Source organism: Brachyhypopomus gauderio, unplaced genomic scaffold (genome assembly GCF_052324685.1).
Source record: "Brachyhypopomus gauderio isolate BG-103 unplaced genomic scaffold, BGAUD_0.2 sc90, whole genome shotgun sequence".
Classification (NCBI taxonomy): domain Eukaryota; kingdom Metazoa; phylum Chordata; class Actinopteri; order Gymnotiformes; family Hypopomidae; genus Brachyhypopomus; species Brachyhypopomus gauderio.
Genome location: NW_027506911.1, coordinates 507501 through 522500, shown reverse-complemented (window position 1 = coordinate 522500; position 15000 = coordinate 507501). Strand labels below are relative to the sequence as shown.

Here is a 15000-nt window from a genome sequence, read left to right as displayed (position 1 = left end):
GTGTGTTTAGATCGTATGCAAATGCGAACCTCGCAGAACCGACGCCCAAGACACGAGACGGTAGTATGGCCTTTCATTAGCGCCCTCTGTTGACTTTCTCTAAGAACTGCATGTAAAGCCATGAAAGGCATTACATTTGTAGCCTGTCACCTACCTACGTAGTCAGTAAAATACATAATACACACGGAAACATATTGTTATATATTTGAATATATGAGAGAGAGAGAGAGAGAGAGAGAGAGAGAGAGAGAGATGGACAAAGAAAGCCCCAACATCCAGTTCCAAATAAATTCAACTGTGCAAGCTGAAAGAAGTAAATGTAATCCAACAACAATAGGACAGAGAAAACTTTTGATGTTTAATTCATTTCATTAGTTACGCGGATAATAATCCCGCGGGAGACCGCGGCGGTGTGTTTATTTTTAACTTTAATTAAACAGGTATCAGCGCTACTATTACGGGGCCGCGCCTGCTATAATGAGGCTGCGTTATTGCTGCATCGGCGCTTCGTGAAGTCCCGCTAGGCGCGTCGCCGCAGGACTGTCGCCACCCTAATCGATGCTATTGATCCGGGCCCCGCTGATAGGCCAGAATAATGAGGAGACTTTACTCAGATCCGCCACGCCAGCAACCACAGACCACGAAATCTGACTGAATAACTTTACGTGGTGGACTTAGGCAGGCGATCTCTTAATTGAATTTGACAATTATTTTGTACAACTTTGCCCAGCAACAAAACCTGGCTCAACATAAGAAAAGTAGAACTGTATACACACACACACACACACACACACACACACACACACACACACACACACACACACACACACACACACACACACACATATATATATATATATATATATATATATATATAGAGAGAGAGAGAGAGAGAGAGAGAGAGAGAAAGAGAGAGAGTGAGAGAGAGAGACAGAGAGCATGTTTAGTAGAATAGCAAAAATTCTTTGTAGCATAGTATACGTTCTGTTTCTTAACATGTATTAGTTAATTACTCCGTCACCCGTAGTAATAGAGTAATTAGAATAACATTTATACTCTATAACATTTATAGAGTAATAAAGAATAACAGTAATGAAAAAACAGACAGAAACCCAAAGAAAGAAGGAGAGCAGTCTGACAACAGAAAGTAATTTTAATGTTTGTGAATCGCAGTATCCAGTTAAATCATCGTTACATTCATATACATTTAACACATAATTTTGGAAAGAGTAATAGAAACATACATCTGAAATAATCTTTACTTATGGCTTCGGGGTTTACGCTGACAGGACTAAAATTGATCATGATGTCTAGTATTCAAAACAGAGGAGAGAATTAGGGTAGCGGTAAATAGCAAGTGTTAAAATCAACACTCACAGTCCTAGCAGACACACTACGACTGTATGTTATGCATTCATTGGAGCCCAGCTGAGCACTGCAAGTCTTAAATTAATACGTGTGATTTGCCGGTGTAATTCTCAACATATTTCGCATTTTAATGATAGAAATAGTGGCAGGCTAAACAGACATTTAAGACATATATTACAGAGCATTGGTTTAGATTGTTGTGTCACAGACTGATACATTTTGGTATTGTTTATAAAACCTAACATCTCGTCAGTTGTGTCCGTTATTTGACAGCTATCGCTATCTCTAACATTTGTGCCATTAAAATCTGTTGCTTTGAAAGTGTAACTTTACTTCAAGAACATACATAATACAGGTTTATAACTATAATGCCTCAGGTTGCTGTATAGTTCTAATAACTGAGTTCATTTGACAACCGTGAGTACTCCTTACAATCAGTTTAAATATTCAGTAACGTCATAAAACTAGATATGATAGGTTTATTAATGCAGCTCCTTTTAAAATAACAAAAAAGTGAACATTATTTTAAATACACAGAACAGTGTTTCAAAAAGAAAAAGAGACTTAAAGCATTTATATGTCATTTATCAGAGCTGTCTACTGGCACCAGTCCTAACTGGTCAGAACTGTAATGACTGATCATTGCGAGTCATTTGTGGCACATTCGTTCGTTTGTGACACAGTGCTTCCTGGATAGTTGCTGATGACTGCAGTTATGAAAGCATCACACAATAACAATGTCAAACACACGGTTAAAAAGAAAAGCTCAATCAGACAATTAAACCACACCAACTGAGTTATTCACTTCCTGTGTGTGTGTGTGCGCACTTGTGTGGGCACAGGCAGTGAATGAACATGCTGCTACAACACCTGTAAGGGAGGTGTTCAACAATATTTGCTAAAAAGGAATTCATCGAGAAAACAAGGAGAGATGTCAGTGTGACGTCATTTATCTATGAAGAGCACAACAGAAGCGGCCCACAACAGTTCAGAAGGTAGCACGCTAATCTACATAATACAGGCTTGCCGAAGGTTATTACCTCCATCATATGACGTCCACCAGAGCAGGCACATAACCTGTCTACGCCTTCATTTGGCGTGAATAAAACTCTTATTATACATAATGAACCTATTTTAGTGTCCTTGTGTAGTGCTCTTCAGGAAAAATAAACAACCTTAGTGTCGCGAGCATACATACAACGATGATTAAATAATTTACACCCATAATGCTCTTGATACCCTCAGTCAATAGGAAACCAAACAGTGACTGTTCTGGCCAATCAGAAGTTCAGGGTCTCTGACATCATCTTCCACCAGTCCATAAGCTCCTCCTTCTCCTCTTCCTTACGCTCCTCCAGTGACTCCAGCTCAAAGTCGACCTGACAGAGAGCAGGAGCAGGGATAATTAATCATAGTGTGTGTGTGTGTGTGTGTATGGTGTGTGTTTGTGTGTGTGCATGTGTGGGCGTGTATGTGTGTGTGTGTGTGTGTGTGGTGTGTGTGTATGGTGTGTGTTTGTGAGTGTGTGTGTGTATGTGGTGTGTGTGTGTGGTGTGTTTATGTGTGTGTGTGTGTGTGTGTGTGTGTGTGTGTGTGTGTGTGTGTGTGTGTATGTGTGTGTGTGTGTGTGTGTGTGTGTGTGTGTGTATGTGTGCGTGTGTGGTGTGTGTGTGTGAGTGTGTGTGTGTGTGCATGTGTGGGCGTGTGTGTGTGTGTGTGTGTGTGTGTGTGTGTGTGTGTGTGTATGTGGTGTGTGTGTGTATTTACCCGTGTAGCAGTGCCACTGGGCACAGCCACCTTCTTGGTGATGGTCAGATATCCAGGAGCTGATGCAGATATCTTATAGTTACCAGGAACCAACAAGCGCCAGTAATCACCATCCTTAGCTGGAAATACAGAATACAAATAGCTCAAGTACAGATCAGAAAGTAAAATCACATATATTATTAGTCTATAATGAGTCTATATCTATAGTCTATATTCTATAGTCTGTATTTGTCTATCCGCCCGTGGGCTCAGGTACTACCCCATTCAGCCACAAGAGGGCAGATCTCTGTCAGATTCTAAATGAATAGGTGCCTGGTATCTTGTTATTTCTGTAATACTGACATCTTTCAGTACAACCTGCAGTTTCATGCGTGTATAATATATATAAAACAGTAGAGAACAGTAGAGAACACGCATGAATGGCAGTCCTACAGCCAACACTTAACTCTTAACTCTGGTTACAGGTCTTACTGCTACTGCCTCCTAGTGGTCTGGTCTGATTACCACTATGTTACAATATGAATAGAAATATATACATATATGTGTTATATTTTGTAAGTCTTATTATTTTTCACAAGCCATAGTTTTTATTGAATTTTTTATGTGATTTTTGTAGATTGAGGCAAAATATTGCAGTGTAGTTTACAAGAATTTTAAACAGGTTTCAAACAGAAGACTTTCACAGTTACTGTACCAGTACTGTACCAGTATCAGTGCTGTACCAGTATCACCAGTATCTACCGCCAAATAAGTGTGTGTGTGTGTGTGTGTTCGTATGAGTATGCGCACCTGTAGTAATGTCGTGGTCGATGCCTTCCACAGAAATAGAGGCATTGGAGATAGGATTGGCCTGAAGATCACGCACGAAACCTGCCACTCCATGATGCACCTGCAGGATAGAATACACACACACACACACACACACACACACACACACACACACACACACACACACACACACACACACACACACACTCACTCACTCACTGGTAATGCACTTTAAATGGCATTAATAATAACATTCTAATATCCGCAGCAAACAAATGCTTTCAATTCAGTTCAAGCACATCATTTTGAATAGGAAACCACAAATGCAAACACAACAAACTCTCTTTCTCGCTCTCTCTCTCTCTCTCTCTCTCTCTCTCTCTCTCCCTCTCTCCCTCCCATGCACACTCGCACGTAGACGCACCTGCTCTATGTAGTTGATGAGGGAGTTCTGATTCTGCTCCCAGTATGTTTTGAGTGTGTTCTCCAGAGGGAACTTCTCACAGCTTAACTCCAACGTGATCTCAAAACAGTTACTGCTCAGATAGTTAAAGTCCTGCATGCCTGAGAGTCACAGATGCAGACAGAACATAAGGAAAGGAAGAAAAGAGCACTATTTATACATCAGTATACATGATCTTTAGGGACACACTTCATGAGCAGGGGTGTGTTGTAGAACGAGTATCGGTTCATTTTCATTCCCATTATTTCTACAGGTAGAAACCATTTTCTATAATGAAACCCTAAAGTATTCTGCTAAAATGAGATAAAAACTATTCTTCTAAAACAGACCTAGGCTCTGTACACACATCCGGGCCTCTGACTATTTCTGGCTCATGTGAGATCGTTGATAAAGTAGAAGACAAAAGTAAACCTGTAACTATAACACCTATTACAATGTTATGGGTGCACCTAAAACAGGGCTTTTATTTTGAAAGCCAACTGTTTGGTTTTTGCTTTTAAATTTGTGTCTCTCAGTCATTGCGCTTATGTACCTTCACTCAAATGTGTCAGCAAATGTGTTGACGTGTCTAGACGTTGGCACTTAGATAGCCCTTAAATACTGTATGTCAGCTAACGTTAAAAAAGACTGATGTTGAATGCAGATTTTTTAACAAGACATGGACTTCTCAACAGGATTACGATAAGAAACAGAGAAGTACAAGAACTAGACTGATGTAGAGCAGCCTGGGCGTCTGGAGGTTTGCTCGCAAAACTACAAATGCCGCAAGAATTTTTTACAAAGCTGCACTCGTCCAGAGATGCAGCAGTCAGGACCAACTGTGTGATATCACAACACTGCAAGAAACAGTAAGACATTCTCTGAGGGGGAGTTTGTCAAAGAAAGTTTGGAGGACTCTGTAATGCTAAATTGTTCTGAGAAAAAAGGCATTTGCAAATGTGTCCCTGTCCAGGCGAATCGTAACGAGACGGCTTGAGGGGAATTAGTAGCTTCAGCTGCATAACAAAGCAGCTGTGTGTGTGTGTGTCTATGTGTGCGTCTGTGTTATTTGTATCGCCTGTCCCTTGTGTCTTTGTTGTAAGCTGAGTTTAATTCTTGCCCTTTAAGCTTTAGCAAGTAACTGTAGTTACAGTTTTTGACGACTGCTAAGCTGCGTTTGTCCAATCTGTAGTCACATTTTCAAAACTCCAAACACAGTGAACACAACATCAGTTTTCAGTGGCTATACTATTAGTTCAATTCATGTTGTTATGGCACAAAATGCAGTCATTTTACATGTTTTTATAATGCTTACATTTTCTATACACACAAGGTTATCCAATAACAAAATTCTGGATCGTTTTTGTCTTATTTACAATTGCTTGTACACAGCATGCCAAAAATGAAAACCTAAGGTTCAAAACCTTAAATATTGTATAAAATGCCAAGTTCTGCAAAAACAAAGGCAGCTGAAAAGTTATTACTGTTGTACACATTTTTTGCACATATAGATCAATGAAATAAAATGAAGTACAGTAATGTACCGGGTCAGAGAGGAGCAAATATAACGATTTGTCCTGCAATCTCAAGTGCTGGTTTGGTCCTTCACAAATGCCAGATTGGTCTCTATAACAGTGACCTCCTTCTTTGATTTTTGAATGAACTCTACCAACAACTGGTTCCAGAAGCAGAAAGGGAACAGGTGGGAGGAAACACGAGGACATTTGTGATGGGACAATGTAGCATTCTGTCATTCTCATGTCATCACAAACTGGTTTATAGACCATCCAAGAGTGATGTCCCTTTTCCTCCCACCCTACTCGCCTTTCCTCAACCCCACTAAGGAACTTTTTTCAGTCTGGAGGTGGAAGGTGTATGATCATCGGCCCCATGACCAAATGTCCCTCCTGGATGCAATGGATCCCGGCTGCAGAGACATTTCAGCTGAAGACTGCCAGGGGTGAATAAGACATACCAAGCTTTTCTTTCCCTGATGTGATGTGGATGAAAACATGTGGCCAACTGCTGAAGGCCGTTTAGATTAGACCTAACAAGACTGTTCAGTTTTATATTCTGTTTTTCCCCCTTGTGTGGCTTTTTTTGTATATGTGTATTTTTACACATATGGGACCATGGCTAATTATGTTTACAATTACGATAATTATTTTTTGGGTTAGGCCACAATACAGTAATGTCCCTAATACAGTAAAATATACCCTTTACTGCAAAACTGTTACTGACTCCTTTTTTGTCTAATCTACATTCCATATAGTACCTAACAGTAAATATCACTCATTGTGTAGACAGCATTTGAAAAAAAAGTCCAAATGAAGCGGATTACAGTAAAAATGAACTGACTAAGAAAACAACAGATGTTACTGTAAAATGTCTGTTGTTTGCTGGGAGAGGGTAAAACATTACATGTAATACTGTTTCTGTATTGCCATCAAATGTTAGTTTTTTTACAGTGGTTGTGCAGTGATTGACTATGTATCTCGAAAAGAGAATATGTGCTAGTGCAGTGGTTCCCAAACTTTTTCTGCCGTGCCCCCCTTTAGTAGATGAGAATATTTTTGCGCCCCCCCTACACCCCCCCCCCCCCCCCCCCCCCATATTGACTAGGTTGCACCGATTCATGTTTTTCACTTCCGATACCGATTCAGATATCTGAGGCTTTGTATCGGCCGATACTGATCTGATACCCAGTGGCGGACTTAGCAATTTGGGGGCTCAAGGCGAAATTAGGTAGGGGGCCCATCAACATTAATATGCGAGAAATAAGTCAGCTAATCAGGGGGCCCCTACAGTGGGCTGCAGTGGGAGGGGCCCAAGGCAGTTGCCTAGCCACGCCTCTATGCAAAGACCGCCTCTGCCGATACCGATCTGATAGAGTAAAACTGCTGAATCGACTTAAAGCATTTCTTTTTAAACACAGACATACTGAATTACAGGTTTATTGAAAACTCTGTACCAGTATAGCACACTTAAACACACATAAAACATGTAAAAACAACACAACTTGCATTTGTTCAGTCAGTGCAATTATGAATATAACATTGAATGTAAAATAAATAATACCAAAGAACCTGAAACTTACAAAAACAATAGGTTCACAACTTTGGTCAAACATGAAAAAAATAAACTGCAAGAAACCTTTTAAATAGTTCAAGAATTCTAAATATAATTTAAAATAAATAAGGAGATGAAATAAGAGAAACAGCAATACATATGCGGCTAGTTTGCAAGCGCAGACATCACGCAGAGCACAAAGCATGTAACGGCCAGAAATATGTGTACTGTCTCTTTAAGTTGTCTCGAGTTGAGCGCGCGTATGGAATATTGTTTTTTTAGCTTTCCGCCGTAGACCGAGTCAGACCACTGCTCTTTATTTTATTTCTGTAAGTAACGCATTAAATGAGCTTTGGACAACTCACCAGTTCATGTATGAACAGTGAAGTATTGCTGGAGCCCAGGTTTATTTTGGTCAACCAGCAAATAAACGAACTAAGTGGAATACCACCAGCGCGAGTATTAAGGTTGAACTAACTCCGAAAAGCATAGAATTAGACTGCATAGAATTAGACTGAGTAGATCTGTTTTTATGGATCGGTCACATTGTCCCCGATACCCGATCTAGAATTTTTTCAGATATTAATATCGGAATAGGTGCATCCCTAATATTGACACATGTGCACGTTTTACTTTCAAGCTCCGCGCCCCCCCCTGCAATAGCTCCGCGCCCCACCTAGGGGGCGCGCCCCCCACTTTGGGAACCACTGTGCTAGTGTTTGAAAGAATTATTGGATACTGAACCAGGTTCAGGTGTTTTAACAAAGTTGTTTGCATTGTGAAATGCAGAGTTGTTATTTAGTTAAGAAAATGCGCTTTTGAACACGATATTTACTATTTGGCTATTTGTGTGAGGTCAATGTGTTGCTGTGTTTAGAGTTTTGACAATGTATCACAAGTATTGGGAAACGCATGTTAGCAGTCGTCAAAAACTGTAACTGGTTTAACTGTAGTAAAATGTAGTTTGAAGTAACTCAATATACATATAACACATGGGGAAGATATGATCAAGTCTGCCGTGATTCTTGTCAAGAATTTAAAGAACACATCAGAACTGACTGATCAGATTCAAGTGGGTTAAAAATTGCAATGGCACCGCAGGCAAGAGTAGCTTCATGTATATCTGACCTCAAAGATATGTGGGTTGAATAAGAGCTTTGCCCAGGCAAGTGGAGATGTGTGTAAGATTCGCCATGACTCAGCCTGGTCATGTGGGGTTGTAGGCGTGGCTGTATGGGGTTTGTGGGTGTGGTCATGTGGGGTTGTAGGCGTGGCTGTATGGGGTTTGTGGGTGTGGTCATGTGAGGTTGTAGGTGTAGTTGTGTGGGTTCTGTAGGCCGGGTTTGTATGTGTGATTGGGTGGGGTTTGGTAGGCGTGGTCTTCAAGGTCATGTAGAGGTCATGTAGAGGTCATGTAGAGGCCGCACCTCCGGGCACGCTGTACCAGGCCCCCCCGTTGGTGGTGCCCTCCTTGAAGCTGGAGTCATCATCGTTCCTGCGACACGGCGCCCTCTTGGGGTCGGACATGACGGGGTTGTAGCTGGAGTAGGCCCGTGCCAGACTCTTGAACACCAGGTCATCAGGGCTGGCACTGTACTCGTGGGTGGAGCCTGGGTGGGGATGACATGATGCGCGGGAGAGATAGGGGGCGCAGGTGAGTCACTGCACCCTACAAATGTACATACACACACACACACACACACACACACACACACCGACACACACACACAGAGCCTCTACCTATATGCTGCTCTTTTCAGCCCTCCACCCAATAAAAGGTTTTACACACTCACACACACACACACACACACACACACACACACACACACACACACACTCTACCTTACATTTCACAGAAGCTCATAAACAGGGCTGTTAAACAGGTGTCATTCTCTCAAGCAAGGAGGAGAACATTAAACAAAGCTGGAGGTGCCTTAATAGGTACACTACAAGACAGCAGTTTGGAAGACACAGTGTAAAAAGGCTTCATCTGACTCAGAATCAGTTTTTGCTTCTATTCTACATTCTTCTCACCAACCTTCTTTAGCGCTACTGACAGTTTGTCATATTGGAGGCAGCCTTTTATGTCATTTTAGTAAGTATGTTGCTTTTAAGAGTCCTAAATTGGTCCTAAATCTGGTTCTAAATTGGTCTGGCCTTTAATCCAATTAGATGAAGATTCATGTTTATTCATGAATGCTTGTCTTCTTGTTTTGTTGGTTAAAATGGGTAAGCATGTGTGTGTGTGTGTGTGTGTGTGTGTGTGTGTGTGTGTGTGTGTGTGTGTGTGCGTGCGTGTGTATTTGTGTGTATATGTGTTCTTACCACTGTGGGTTTCATTGTGTGCATGTGTGTATGTGCATGTGTATTTGTGCATGTGTATTTGTGTGTATATGTATTCTCACTGGGTTGTATTGTTTGTGTGTGTGTGTGTGTGTGTGTGTGTGTGTGTGTGTGAGTGTGTGTGTGTGTGTGTGTGTGAGTGTGTGTCCTTGTGTGTTCTCAGAACTGTGGGCTTCAGTTTGTGTGTGTTTATGTATGTGTGTTTGTGTGTGTGTGTCTGTGTACTCACCACTGTGGGTTTCGTTGTTTGTGTGTGTGTGTGTGTGTGTGTGTGTTTTCTCACCACTGCGGGTTTCGTCATATGGGTAGTTAGCTACCACGTCCCCTCCATGCAGGTTGGCTGACAGCACGAATGGAATGTCCATGATCCAGTGAATCACTGCCTTGGTCTCTGGAGCGAGCTGTAAAACACACACACACACACACACACACACACACACACACACACACACACACACACACACACACACACACACACATACATACACACACACACAAAACTACCATGATGCACTGGTCTATGGTGTTGTCATGCTTCTCTAAACATCTATGGTATTGTTGTGCTTCTCTAAACGTCTATGGTATTGTCATGCTACTCTAAATGTCTATGGTATTGTTGTGCGTCTCTAAACGTCTATGGTATTGTCATGGTACTCTAAACGTCTATGGTATTGTCATGCTACTCTAAACGTCTATGGTATTGTTGTGCGTCTCTAAACGTCTATGGTATTGACATGCTACTCTAAACGTCTATGGTATTGTCATGCTACTCTAAACGTCTATGGTATTGTCATGCTACTCTAAACGTCTATGGTATTGTTGTGCGTCTCTAAACGTCTATGGTATTGTTGTGCGTCTCTAAACGTCTATGGTATTGTTGTGCGTCTCTAAACGTCTATGGTATTGTCATGCTTCTCTCACCTTAGTGTTTTCATCAACTGCTTTTTTAATGTTCTTCAGCAGGTGGTTGTTAGCTCCTCCCTCTTGTTCATTCATGTAGACGATGCGGTCCAGGTCCGGAAAGTTACGGTTCAGATCGATACTCTGAGCGTTGCTGCGTCCCACGAACCAGTCCTTCATGTCACCAGACTACACACACACACACACACACACACACACACACACACACGTATTTCATAAGAGCCGTTTACTATATCTTCTTTGTAAACTATATTTATAGCTACTAAGGTAAGATAATGTAATATGCAAATTCTTAATATTCTAGTACTCAAATCACTCTTCATAACTCTGATTCTAACTCCTTTCTATTAGAAAACTGTTACAACTATTATTACGATTATTATTCTAGTCATTATTATGACTCACGTAGCAACAGACACAGGTTCAATATGAATATGCTGATAGATGCGTTTTAGACACAAACACGCATAAGTAATTTTAAGAATATGCATATAAGATGCAAATAAGCAGAGACGGGGTGGGGGGGCGGCGACCTGGGAGGCAGCCTTCTCGAAGCCGTCGGGGTTCATGGAGGGCATGATGTGGATGCGGGTGGAGTGCACCAGGTTGATGATGGTGTCGTTGCCGCGCTGGTACTCGTTGCACAGGTACTGGGCCAAGTAGATGAGCAGCTCCCTGCCCACGGCCTCGTTCCCGTGCATGTTCCCGATGTACTTGAACTCCGGCTCGCCTGCAACGTGCACACGCACACGCACGCGCGCACACACACACACACACACACACACACACACACACACACACACACACACACACACACACACATATACATACACTTATAGAGCTGTACTCCAAACCTGAATACTTTACAGCACAAGACAGTTCTGAGTTCCTAAAGTATTCAAGGGTTTATCTTGCAAAGGACATTATAAACGCACATTGGCAAACACGTGCCACGGAGTTCACCTGTTTCACTGACTTCAGTTTTATTGTACACAGATGGCGGAAAGTACACAAACACATGCTGACGTAGAAACAAAGTAAAGCTAACATTTACCCACGTTAATGGAAGAACTGACCATGATTTACCGCTTCTCGTTTTCCCTGTAGTGGAAGTGACTCAAGGTCCACAGAAAATGCTTTGCATTATATTTCTTTACATTACGTACTTTTAATTTAAGTGTAAAAGTGCTGTATTTTATATTACCATTCTTAGATTTTTTAATTTTCTGTATACTATTTAGTGCTGCAGCACTGCAGATTCCCCATGTGGGATAATAAAAGGATATCTTAAATGATCTTATCTTATCTTAAAAAGGTGAAGTTGTATAAAAAATTGTACAGTATAAAATATATAAAATATTGTAGGTAGTACAAAATATTAGCTATATAGATAAAATATTGCACAAGTTACAGTCCATCTTTGGTCTAGAATGGAAGTATTGCCCTTGGTAAAAGTATATTGCACACAGTACACGGATAATTGCACAGATTTCCAAGTTATTGCACATATATAAAGGACTTATTATACATTTGAACAATTTCTGGGTTTATTTGGATCGGACTGTGACTATGTCTGGAGCAGTGCTGGTTATACTGCCTGACAGCTGAAGAAAAGAAGTGTGGTATCTCTCCTTCCAGCACCTCGGGTGGGTCAGCCGGTCACTGAACGAGCTGCCCAGTGCTGCAACAGTCCCATGAAGTGGGTCAGCATTGTTCTCCATCATGAATTATTCCCCAACTGCCTCCACCGAGTCCAAAGTGCAGCCCAGGACAGAGCTGCTGCTATGATGCTGACACCCCAGATGATGATCCCATAGTAAATGGCTGATGCCACCACAGAGTCATAAAAAGAGCTGAGAAGGAGCCCCTGTGTTCCAAAAGACCGGAGCCTCCTCAACAAGTAAAGTCCCCTCCAGTAACGTTAAAATTGGAATAAACATAACGTTCATCTTATACACACTTTGAGGAATACGTGTACCTTATTTTAATTTTCCCCCACTAATCAACTTTGTGATTGGAGTACAGGTCATAGAAAAATACATCAACACTGCCCCTTTCAACTGCTCATGACTGCTAGCGGCTGCTATGTCCTACGACTTCAATATAACCTCTGTACCATTTTATGTAATTGTTATTTACAGCATGTGCAACAAATATGTGAACTAGGTTTGAAAGTTAAAGTCTCGTCATAACACCCTTCTTTGATCAAAAGCAAATATAGAATTTAATATAGAATAATATAGAATATAGATTTTTTTTTCAGGAATACTCTGCATAATACCAAAACAATGTTTTAGATGCTTGAGAAATCCTCATATAAAATATAATTTATGCTATTTCCTATTCATTTACCATTTATTTAATTAAAAAAACTGTAACAAAAAATGTCAGTCATTCTGAAACAGTTAACCTTCCTCACAACCCTCCTTTATTGCTGTTGTTGGTTAACGACCAGCACCGTGTTAACACGCATCTGAATCACAGTGCCGTCCCTCGTGGGTCACGGCCGCTACCTGTTAGCGCTTTCATATACTTCACAGCTGTCTGTAACCATGCCAACTCTCTGGAACTGCTTCTCTGGTGCTCTGAAACTCAACTCCAGTGCTGAAGTTCTCTGGAACGTGGTAGTGGACCTCTGGACCTTACTGTTATTTATAGCTGCTGTCTCGACTGTCTGCAATGGGTCAGGATGACTGCAAGTCCTTCAGTCGGGATCAAGGAACCAGTGAGTCCTGCCATGACGCTGTCCCGCACCAAACAAGAATGCTATGAGGATCCTTCATCTTGTGCTATGTAAGTCCGTCCCAGCAAAGAGTCCAATTTGGTGTCCCCGGTGCTGACACTGCTGCCTACCTGTCTGGATGCGGACGTGCCTGAGGACGACTCACTTATCTGATTCGTTATATTTACTTTCAAAGCTTTAAGTGAATGATCTGCAGGGTGTTTGGGAAATGTAGTTCTAAATCAGATTCGTAATCAACTGCATTGGCTATAATTAAGATCTGCAGGGTGTTTGGGAAATGTAGTTCTAAATCACATTCGTAATCAACTGCATTGGCTATAATTAAGATCTGCAGGGTGTTTGGGAAGTGTAGTTATAATTCTCATTCGTAGTAAGATGTCTTAACTAAAATTAAGATCTTTTACCACCTGATGATGATTTTGAAATCCTGACTATCCTGAAATCCTCATCTTCCTCCTCATTAAAATCATCCTCCTTATTCTTCTTTTGTTCTCACTGCCAAACTAAACAATGAAAATCATGAATCTATTCATCCTTAAATCTGGGTCAACATGGCGCAAAGTGACGTTAAAAAGCTGAATCCCAAAGCTGAAACCCTACAGCACATCATTAAATAAGAATCATCCAGCACCTTCGTCATATATAGTACTGTATTTTGGTATGTGCCTTTGTGGGTTGGAAGCTTTTGTCTGTCGAAACACGGCAGACGAAGTGACAGGGTCCAGAATCGCACTGCTCAAGCATGTCCAAAATAGTCCGGCAAACGTGAATGCACACAAACACACCACATATGCACGTGTGTGCACATGTAACCACAGAGAAACACACACACACACACAGATTGGAAACAGATGGCAAGAAGACTGCTGAATTTAGTAGTGGTGGGGGGGGGGGTTTCCTGCAGGCTTTTTCATGGCCATTTTTCACTTTGCCTGCCTTTAATATTTACGTATCTAGTAATTAAAAGGCTAGACACACACTCAAATGTGTGTGTGTGTGTGCGAATGCACACACACTCTCAAATACAAGTGGGTTTTTGTCATGTCAGAAGTCAGCCTTTGAAGTCTCGGTTTCATTACAGTGAATACAAGCAAACTCTTTAGCAGATGTTGGAGTCAAAGGACTTTCTCCCCAGTCTTATCGTTAGGACATATTTCTTACCCTGTGTGAGTGTGTGTATGTGTAAGTTGCATGTCACACATACACACACTCACAAATGCAGAGTTTAATATGATGCATGTGCATAATCTCTGCACACTTCTTAAGGGCCTGTACAGAGTTTCTGGATTCAATTATCCTGGAGAGAGAGAAAAAAGAATACGCAGTGTGTATAATGATAGACATGATTATGAGAAGAAGCGTAAATCCTGGCTCTTCTGCGACTCGTCCAAAACGCAGCCTGTTTACACACCAGGACAAAGTTCATGGAGCAGACGACGGCGATGCTAGCCTGTCTCCACTGGCCACCAGTGAGACACACAACCGATTTAAGATTTTAGCGCTTACACATCAAGCTCTTCCTAACGAAGATCCAGCGCAACTTTCTGAGCTCTAATGTCCTTTAATGTCCTCTTATGTT

The 15000-nt window shown here is 41.4% G+C and overlaps 1 protein-coding gene across 1 annotated transcript in view; it reads right to left on the bottom strand.

The window, feature by feature from the left end:
* Positions 1-1135: 1135 nt before the first annotated feature.
* The window catches only part of cpe (carboxypeptidase E), a 20912-nt gene continuing 7047 nt past the window's right edge, over positions 1136-15000 (bottom strand). The window contains exons 2-9 of the mRNA XM_076992179.1: positions 11212-11408; positions 10679-10846; positions 10041-10158; positions 8842-9024; positions 4328-4467; positions 3925-4024; positions 3136-3254; positions 1136-2747 (exon numbers count right to left, since the gene is read on the bottom strand). Coding sequence (XP_076848294.1) covers positions 2649-2747; positions 3136-3254; positions 3925-4024; positions 4328-4467; positions 8842-9024; positions 10041-10158; positions 10679-10846; positions 11212-11408 — 1124 coding nt within the window. The 3' untranslated portion in view covers positions 1136-2648. The remainder of the gene's footprint in view (positions 2748-3135; positions 3255-3924; positions 4025-4327; positions 4468-8841; positions 9025-10040; positions 10159-10678; positions 10847-11211; positions 11409-15000) is intronic.